This window comes from Papilio polytes, unplaced genomic scaffold (genome assembly GCF_000836215.1).
Source record: "Papilio polytes unplaced genomic scaffold, Ppol_1.0 DF821067.1, whole genome shotgun sequence".
Taxonomy (NCBI): Eukaryota; Metazoa; Arthropoda; class Insecta; order Lepidoptera; family Papilionidae; genus Papilio; species Papilio polytes.
In genome coordinates, this window is record NW_013528137.1 from 2648013 (window position 1) to 2657849 (window position 9837).

At 35.2% G+C, this 9837-nt stretch overlaps 2 protein-coding genes across 2 annotated transcripts; one reads left to right on the forward strand and one right to left on the reverse strand.

The window, feature by feature from the left end:
- The first annotated feature begins 340 nt into the window (after nt 1-340).
- Nucleotides 341-3579, forward strand: LOC106109770 (cytochrome P450 9e2-like). The gene is made up of 11 exons (XM_013291376.1): nt 341-463; nt 620-826; nt 1049-1212; nt 1309-1446; nt 1700-1902; nt 2111-2246; nt 2321-2410; nt 2495-2716; nt 2793-2893; nt 3064-3232; nt 3379-3579. The coding sequence occupies exons 2-11, from the start codon at nt 621-623 to the stop codon at nt 3543-3545; spliced, it is 1596 nt and encodes a 531-aa protein (XP_013146830.1). The 5' UTR covers nt 341-463; nt 620; the 3' UTR covers nt 3546-3579.
- A 159-nt stretch (nt 3580-3738) lies between these two features.
- On the reverse strand, nt 3739-7995 carry LOC106109769 (cytochrome P450 9e2-like). The gene is made up of 11 exons (XM_013291375.1): nt 7885-7995; nt 7202-7404; nt 6699-6862; nt 6394-6531; nt 5906-6108; nt 5399-5534; nt 5241-5336; nt 4857-5078; nt 4678-4778; nt 4441-4609; nt 3739-4302 (listed from the first exon to the last, which is right to left on the reverse strand). Exons 2-11 carry the CDS (start codon nt 7399-7401, stop codon nt 4136-4138), a joined length of 1596 nt encoding a protein of 531 aa, XP_013146829.1. The 5' UTR covers nt 7402-7404; nt 7885-7995; the 3' UTR covers nt 3739-4135.
- Between the last annotated feature and the right edge of the window lie 1842 nt (nt 7996-9837).

Below are 9837 nucleotides of genomic sequence, written 5' to 3' on the forward strand. Positions count from 1 at the left end.
ATTTTTTTTTTATTTTAGTAACATAAAAACAAGCAAAAAGCCAACATCACGCGGTGTTCCCAGGCGGTCACCCATCCAAGTACTGACCGCGTCCGACGTTGCTTAACTTCGGTGATCGGACGAGAACCAATACAATTAGCGTAAATTTATTAATTGATTTTCATGAGATTTCATTACCATTGAATTTACTAATGGAGAAAATAAATATTCCTAGATATAATTCTGTATTATTTTATTTACTTAATAATCAAATTTGATTCAAAACTGTAATTGAATAACATGATAAGATAGACTTGTATACCTATAATATTTGACAATAACAAGGACATACGATCGCCGCGTGTCTGCGTTTCAATGTAGACGTAAAACTCGTCCCATTCAGTTGTACTCACTGCGCGCACAAACGTGTTTTTTTTACTTTATTTACTAACAGTGTTAGTTGCCAACATATCATTTGTAACAAGTAAGTTTTTTTAAATACAAAAGTCGTAATAGTGTACCATCAAAGTCGTCATATTGGAATAGAAATCGTAGCTGTTTCATACAATTTTGTAGTGTCAAGGAGTAATTGTAATTAACTCTGACTTAGGTACACTTTTAACATGTAATGTTTTTTTAGGATGTTAATGTTATTACTGATATGGACGACGGTAGTTCTGTCGATATGTTGGTTGTATTTGCGAGAGTTGTACTCCAAATTCAACAAACGGGGTGTCAACAACCTGCAGCCAACGCCGGTCCTCGGTAACATGGGATCCGTAGCTTTTAGAAAACATCATTTCGTTGAAGTTACAACAAAACTTTATAATGCATATCCTGATGATAGGTAAGTTGATAGAACGGAGACTTTTTTATATTTGACCTCCGGTACACATCTTACTAATATTATAAATGTATGTTTGTTAGTATCTGTAACCGAAATTGCTGAAAGGATCTCGATGTTTGGCATAAATGTAGAATGTCGCCTTTGTATTTTCTTTGCGAACGACGTCGCGGGCGAAACTAATACTTTATATTAGAGATGCATTACTAATGTTAATTTTTTAAGGTTTTTGGGATGGTACGAATTTGCAAACCCAATGATCATGTTAAAGGACATTGAACTTATAAAAACAATAGGAGTCAAAGATTTTGAAAACTTTTTGGATCATCGACCCGTTGTTGATGGAAAAATTGATCCGTTCTTCGGCAGAAGTCTAATTTCACTGAAAGGTACTCTATTTTAACGGATTTTATTTTGAATTTTGCGTTAAATTTCTTTAAGACCTAATACATGTTTTTGGTCTTGATTTCTTCATGTTGGGTCAGGCGAGGAATGGAAGGACATGCGGTCAACCCTAAGCCCCGCTTTCACCAGTTCTAAGATGCGCCTTATGGTGCCCTTCATGGTCGAAGTCGGCGACATTATGATCAAGTCGCTCAAGGAGAGAATACAGAGTTCAGAAGGTATCCTGATGCTTGTTATTAAAAGTTAATGAAGTAACGGAATTTAAAAAACACTGGGAAATAAGACAAAAAGCTACACTGCCCGATAGATTTTTTTAGAACTGAATAAGCCGTAACTAGAATCTAATAAACAACCTTATTTTTAATTAATGTGACGTATGATAAGGCTATGTGATTTGTCAATTGTTTTTCAATATTTCCTGTAAACCAACAAGGAGGGAATCTTTCCATGCTGATGAATTAATTTTAACAGGAGGTTACATAGATGTCGAATGTAAGGACTTGACGAATCGGTACGCGAATGACGTCATCGCCTCCTGTGCATTCGGTCTCAAGGTGGACTCGCACACCGACAGAGATAACATCTTCTACAAGATGGGCAACATCGCCGCCACCTTCCGCTTCGTACAGCTTCTTAAGATAATTGTCACCGCGTCTTGGCCAATGATATCAAAGGTAAGAAGTAGCTTTGATTTTAATCATGTAGGTTTAATCTTTATTCAAATATGTGTAATTTTTATGCTTTATAACCTTTCGAAGTTCACAAATTGATCCAAACTTAACAATCAATCAATCAATCTTAAACAATCTACTGCAATACAATGGCTAATCGTACGATTGACTAAACGACAGTCTTATTAATGTTTCGAATTAAACGTTTCAGTTATTACGGATATCAGTCTTTGATCAAAACGTGAAAGATTTTTTCCACGGTCTTATTATTAGAACGATGCAAGAACGTGAAACTAAAAACATAATCAGACCTGACATGATTAATTTGCTAATGGAGGTAAAGAAAGGTTAGAATACTTAATATCTGTAGATTAATTATTTATTTGAATTTTGAAAATCATCATCTTGTGTTTGTCACCAGGTCAATTGACAAATGATGGTTCAGTCGACGATGACGCAGGCTTCGCGACTGTCGAGGAATCATCTGTAGGCAAAAAGAATGTTACTCGCGGTACGTAATAGGATTTATAATAACCAGAGGTATCTTTAAATATGGATGTTATGAAACTCGCATAATAAATATGAGTTTTTTTAGCTTGGTCAGAAAGTGATCTAATAGCGCAAGCGGTGCTGTTCTTCATCGCGGGTTTCGAGACGATCTCCTCAGTGATGACATTCGCTCTGTACGAGCTGGCTGTGAACCCTGACATGCAAGAGCGGCTGCTGCAGGAAATTAGAGAAAATGAACAGAAGAACGGAGGGAAATTCGATTACACTTCAATACAGAATATGAAGTATTTGGACATGATTGTATCAGGTAAACATGATTATTGCTATCTTGAAAGTTGATCTTGTTGAATGTTTCCTGTTTTAAAGTCAATTTATGTTTTTAGAAGTGCTTAGAAAATGGCCGCCAGCCATTTCTCTGGACCGATTATGCATGAATGACTACAATCTCGGTAAACCAAATAAAACAGCTGCCCAAGATTACATTGTAAGGAATTTCTAAATTTTGTAGATAGACGAAAGTAAATTGGCTTTACTTCAATTTCAAAAATAATTTCAAGTTCTCAATTAACTTCGATTAAAACTAGCCATTTTCTGAGTAACATAAAGAATACGAATTTTTCTCAGGAATATACATTTTGAATAAATTTGTTGTAGATACGTAAAGGAGAAATAGTAACAATCCCAGTATGGTCGATTCACTACGACCCTAAATTCTATTCGAACCCAGAAAAGTTCGATCCTGAGCGATTTTCGGACGAAAATAAACATTTAATTAAACCATTCACATACATACCTTTCGGTCTGGGGCCAAGAAATTGTATAGGTGAGTACGAAACAAGTTTTGTCATGACACTGATGTTGTGGTATTGAATAAGTAATTCAATAGAGCAACCTTCAGTGGCAGTACATTAATATTTGAAAAGTGGTTACGTCTCCAATTACAACAATCATAGTTGTAAACTTGTCCAGGTTCTAGGTTCGCGCTCTGTGAGGTGAAGGTGCTACTCTACCAGCTTCTACTTCACGTGGAGCTGGCCCCGTGCGAGAAGACCTGCGTGCCGGCGCGGCTCGCCACAGACACATTCAATATACGGCTCCAGGGCGGACACTGGCTTAGGTTCCGGATGCGACAGTGACATAGATATAGTGAATAAATATAAAAATGTAGAATTCCGCTTTAATTCAAAAAGATATTTACATTTTTTACCTTTCTTGTGTAATTCATTTTTTTTACAGAGGGCTGCGACTTAAATTTTAAAACATGCTAAATTTTTTTATGTGTTCGTCCATTGAACGCAATGTATATTGTTAGCAAATAAAACAACTAAAAAACATTATAGCATTTTATTTTTTAAACACAAGAAAATAATTTATAGAATGTTTAGTATGGTTCTTGCTGGTGTCTTCCACTAGTGAAAATGTCTGTAGTTACCAGAGAGTTAATCGATCATATTGTACGTTTCCTTAGAGCGTGCGCACACTTTTGACTAACTATCGCACAACTATGTAGTCTCGCTTTGATTCGTACAAGCTAATATGCCGGTGTGCACACTGCTCGATATTTAGTTGTGAAACTAAACAGTTGAATTGGCTGCGAAACAATCGACAATCGCATAACAGTTGTTCGCTAGTGTCGTCAAAGGTGTGCGACCGCTCTAAATTATGAGAATCACTATGTGAACAATAAAGTGTGTTGAGCTAGTAAATGATCGTCTTCTGTTTTCGGTCATTCTCTGAGTCGGAACCGCAGCCAGTGTCCGCCGCGGAGCCGTACGTTGAATGTGTCGGTGGCGAGCCGCGCCGGCACGCAGGTCTTCTCGCACGGGGCCAGCTGCACTCGCTGCACCACTTGGTATAGCAACACCTTCAATTCGCACAGCGCGAACCGAGAACCTGTAAGAGACATAGCAGCCTGGATTTAATTGCAATGCTATTAAAAATTGGAAGGAATTCAAATCACTAAAAAAACACTTTCAATTCTCGAACGAAATATTCTATTATGTAAGGATATGTATAATGCGAATACTGTACCTATACAGTTCCTGGGCCCGAGACCGAATGGCATGTAAGTGAACGGTTTGATGAGATGTTTGTTTTCCTCCGAGAACCGGTCTGGATCAAACTTTTCGGGGTCCGGGTACAGAGCGGGGTCCCGGTGGATCGCCCACACCGGCACCGCCACTGTCTCCCCTTTGTGGATCTTGAACATTGTATAAAATATATATGTTTTTTTTTTCAAATTATCGATAAGATTATCAAAATTCTCACAATGAAATCCTCGGTAGCTTCTTCGTTAGGTCTTCCTAAGTTGTAGTCCATCAAACACTGCCGGTCCAATCCCACGGCGGGCGGCCACATTCTTAGTACTTCTAAAAGTTCAACATTATATAATATGAGAAATCATTCAAACGTTTTTAAAAATAACATGCAAAATAATTAAATTATACCTGACACAACCATGTCCAAATAATTCATATTCTGTATAGAGTTATAATCAAGTGTTCCGCCGTTCTTCATCTCGTGGGCTTTTATTTCGTTCAATAGACGATCCTGGACATCCGGGTGCGTCGCCAGCTCGTGCAAGGCGAAGATCATCGCAGTAGACACGGTATCGAAGCCCGCGAAGAAGAATATTAGCGCTTGAGCAACTAAATCGTCATCCGTCCAAACTGAAATTGTACAACTAGATATAATGGTGACACTAATCAGACGAAACAGGGAATTTCTTTTTTTAGATGCTGGCTTCTGTGTAGTCTAGAGGGCCATTTGTCTATAATTGGCATACATGTTCTTCCATTAGAAACATGAACACACTATTAAGTTCTACTTACCTCTGCTAACGTTCTTCTTGCCTACTGATGATTCTTCGACAGTTGCAAAACCCACACTTGTGTCGGCACCAGTTTTCTCCTCGTGTGTCAATTTACCTGAAGCACAATTCGCATGTAATGATTTTGACTATATTTTATAGATCGTATAACGTGTTTACCTTTCTTAGCCTCCATAAGCAAATGTATCATGTCAGGTCTTACAATTTGTTTGACTTCACGCTCATTGACAGCACTTAGAACTAGGCCTCTAAAGAATTTCATTGCTGATGCTTTGAAAAGGGTGATCTTAAATATCTACAAAACAAATTGTATAATGTATTTTGTTATGTAAATGTTCCATAGTGGCCCCTCTTGTTGCCTCAATTGCGGTCAAATTGAGCAATTTGTGCCAATCAAGGATAAGCGAATTCAAGTTTAGAGGTCAATGTAAGATTACGTTCGAACTACTGACGAGAAGTGAAGAATGGTTTTTAAGGGAATCTATAGAAAAATAGTTTTTCAAGTAATTTTAACACCTAAATATATGCGTAATTAATGACATAGAAGATGTAAAACGACTGATTTTTAAGAAAAACATTTAGCAAAAAATTATTTGTCCATCAACGAGGTTTTGATATCTTTTCATCTAATTCACAAGCTCGGGACCAACTAAAAAGAAATAAAACCTTTGAAACAGTAGGACAAGATGACATGAACATTAATTTGAGCATCTGCAAAAAATCGAAGTTAGCTGCGATTTTGCCCATCTTGTAGAACTCGTTGTCTTTGTTCGTGTGTGAATCCACCTTTAGGCCGAAGGCGCAGGAGGCGATGACGTCATTTGCATACCGAGTCGTCAGATCTCTGCAGTCTATATCGATAAAGTCATCTGGAACAAAAATTATCATAGTTGAATCCAATGAGCTGAAGGTGACAAATGAACAACTCTATTTCGCTGAAATAGCGAAGAGATAGCTGCCTACAGGCACATGCAAAAAATCGAAAGGTCGTAAATGCGTTTCCTACCGGCAATAGAAGGGGACGAACAGAAAGAACACAATTCTCTTTTAAGGTGTACTTCCCAATTTATGTTTATTCATTTTTTTAACCACTTTTCTTTAAAACTAGTATTTGGTCTCCGTAAACTCGCTAAAACCTACATGATCTGTGATACCTTTTGAACTATCTATTCTCTCCTTCAGCGACTTGATCATGATATCGCCAACTTCGACCATGAAAGGCACCATAAGCCGGATCTTGGAGCTGGTGAAGACGGGGCTCAGGGTTGACCGCATGTCTTTCCATTCCTGACCTGGAAACAAACTTAGGAATTGACTTCAAATTCAACACTTTACTTGGTAGTAAATAATATAGCCAGTTATTACAAGTGTAGCCACGAAAAAATAAATTGCGTCGTCAATACTACATAAAACGGAATTCCCTCAAATTTAACGAAACGTTTGTTGAAACATATCTTACCTTTTAACAAAATAAGGTTTCTTCCAAAGAATGGATCAACTTTTGCGTCAATAAACGATCGATGATCCAAAAAACTTTCGAAGTCCTTTACACCGATCTTTTTTATCAATTCGATGTCTCTTAATATTACAATTGGATTAATACATTCGTACCAACCTAAGAACCTTAAAAAATATCAAACTATTAAATGGTGCGAAGATGTGAATCACTGTTTTGTATTCCATTATTTATATTATATATACTAATATTATAATGTAGAAAAATTTGCATTTTTGGATTTTTGTATGTATTACAATAACTCAAAAACTACTGTATTGATTTAAAAAATTTTTTGAACCCTAAAAAGGTATGTTATCACCGATTAACATAAGCTATATTTTTACTACTTTCTTTATTTCAACACGGATGAAATCGCAAGCAAATCAAGATAAAACTAGAGGAAACATGATTTACAAGAAGTACTTTTATATTTTGATTGACCAGTAGGAGTTTAAATAAAAAACCTTTCTCCAGGAAAAGCTGAATACAGCCTAAACATAGCTTCTGTGAAATGTTCCCGACGTAGCAGTACCCAACCCATGTTGCCCAGGAACGGTAAGGGCGCTAGGTTCTTTACTCCATATTTGCTGAACTTTGAGTACACCTTGCGTAAGTAAAGGGCACAAGCCACCACAAACACGACAAACCATATCGCCAATAGCATTATCTGTAGATAAATGAAAACAAATAGAATACGTATTTTAATCTAATATGACATTCTTTATTATTCTGTTATAATCTTACTAATATTATAAATCCGAAAGTTAAGATAAAGAAACTAAAGAGCTAAACGGATCTTGGTTAAAATGACATAGATGTAGAAGATAGTCTGGAAGATCACATAGGCTTACTCACTTTTGTTTTTGTTTTTAATTCCACGCAGGCGGAGTCGCGCTTGAAAGCTAGTAATTTAAATAATAATCACTTACATCGTCAAAAAGTTAAATAACCTAACTAAGGACGTAAAGATCCTGAACTTGGGGTGCATTCTTTTTAAAATCATTATGTAACGTGTGCAAATGAATTAGTTAATTTATTTCTGACATATGGCGAGATTTTTCTTATTCCTGGTTTAGTTTTATTACTTTCGGAATTAAAAACTCACTAAACAAACAACTTATCACTACTTAGATATAAAAAAACTTACTGGTTGTTATTATTATTCTTGTTTACTGAAATTAACACTTGAAAAACTAGTTGATAGCATGAACGTGTGTTTTTAACAAACATTTGTCAACACTGCGAGTTCGTTATATTTGATGTGACGCAACATGCACACACATACACACACGCCTGCGTGTTTTGCGAATTGACAAGTTCATTGTTATTCACATTATCTGATATTATTAGTTTCTGCCCGTTCTGTGATAAAATTTGTTTACATTATGCTAAAATTGGTTGTTGTTTTTAATTAAAAAAAATCAACTACGTTTAAATATTGCATTACTGCAATGATGTAATTTATTTGTTTAAGAATTCAAGAATGTTAGTTGAAAGAGATTAAAATTTATTTCGCATATCTTTAATTTTTCACTATTAGATTTGTTTATAATATGCTCTCTATCACATGATAAAAAATCCCGCACTCGGTTACTGAAGTGCCATTTCATTTAGCGCCATCTATGAACGAGATATTTTAATATGTTATTTATCACAAGATTAAAAAAGTCCGCGCTCTGTGAAGTCAGTTAATTTATCGTCATCTATGAACCAATTTTTTTTTAAGAAATGTCCCATAATTAAAAAAATCCCACACTCATCTGGTGAATTGTTTTTCATTTAGTGCCATCTATGAACGAGTGGCTTAATTAAAATTATCGGTCTTCTCGTTTCGGTTATTAAAACTTCTTTGTCGTTGTACAGATGGCGACACTTCGAACTTTAAAATTAAAGGATGGTTCTAATTGGTATTCTGTTTATATATTAGTAATAGGATTTTATTTAAAACTGCAGTCCGAAATGATTGAATTTTCACATAGGATTATTACATTACTACTAAAACTTCAAAAAAATATATGCAGTCACTTACTTATATTTCTGGTTTTAACGCCATCTATTTGCAGCATAAAAGTTGAATCAACTATTAAAGTATACTATTTACCGCTAGATGTCAGTTAAAATAATTACCCCGAAAGTGTAGAAAATAAGTTATTACTGTTTAAATTAAATGCCATAAACGACTAAATAATCAATACAAACAAAATTAAATCATTACTTGTCTGATTTAAGTTCGATTATTCATTAATAATTTTTTTTTCATCAGTTAAAAGATGAATATATTTATTTTTGTAATGCTCTTTGCATAAATACGTGAAATAACATTTTAGGCCCCCACTATACTTGACATTTTTCATAACTGCTTTCGCCATTTGTAATCTTACGTGATTAATGGACTATGGATAGAAATATTATTTTTTACTTATTTCTCTTCTTTTCATTCTAACTATTAAATAGGTGCTGGCCTATAAACCAAAAATAAATCTGTTTTTTCTTTATAGGCGATAGGGCATAACCGGAAAGGGTATGGATATAACAGAATCGAGACATTATTTGCCACTTATGCGAAGCTATGTGGATCGCTAGTATGATAATAAATTACTTACAAAACATCTTTTGTCATTTTATTAATTAGCACGTCTTAATGACGGCTTCAACGGGGAAAAGTCAACGGGCTGTAAAACAAGTGAATAAAGAGTTCACTCGATGGAGGGGAATTTTTAATGACCACGTTAATAACCACTTGGCAGAGCAGAGACGAGACGAGAGCGTCGTTAGTGAGAATCTGTAAATAAGTCAATGAAACCATCGTCTATGAAATGTTTGTTCTTACTATTTATCTCATCGATCAATGCTTGATGATGCTTGTTTTATTTACTTGCGTTATAATATTTAAGTATATATATAGTTAAACCTAACTTTTGTTATCGTTATCATTTACTTTGTCTTTTGATTTTATTTGTCTATAGATATCGAATCAAATATATATAAGTGTACATTTTTGGTATGTACTAAAAATGAAACAATGCCGAAACTGAGTATCATATCAAAATAATGTTTATTTAGTCAGTTTATATGCCATCTATCGGTGAGTGGTTCAAAC

Coding starts and splice junctions, on each gene's coding strand:
- LOC106109769 (XM_013291375.1), bottom strand. CDS start 7,401: ATGCTATTGGCGATATGGTTTGTCGTGTTTGTGGTGGCTTGTGCCCTT. Junction 6,109..6,393: donor GAGAATAGATAGTTCAAAAG/GTATCACAGATC, acceptor TTTTTGTTCCAG/ATGACTTTATCGATATAGAC. Junction 5,337..5,398: donor GCTTATGGAGGCTAAGAAAG/GTAAACACGTTA, acceptor ATTGTGCTTCAG/GTAAATTGACACACGAGGAG.
- LOC106109770 (XM_013291376.1), top strand. CDS start 621: ATGTTAATGTTATTACTGATATGGACGACGGTAGTTCTGTCGATATGT. Junction 827..1,048: donor AATGCATATCCTGATGATAG/GTAAGTTGATAG, acceptor TAATTTTTTAAG/GTTTTTGGGATGGTACGAAT. Junction 1,447..1,699: donor GAGAATACAGAGTTCAGAAG/GTATCCTGATGC, acceptor TAATTTTAACAG/GAGGTTACATAGATGTCGAA.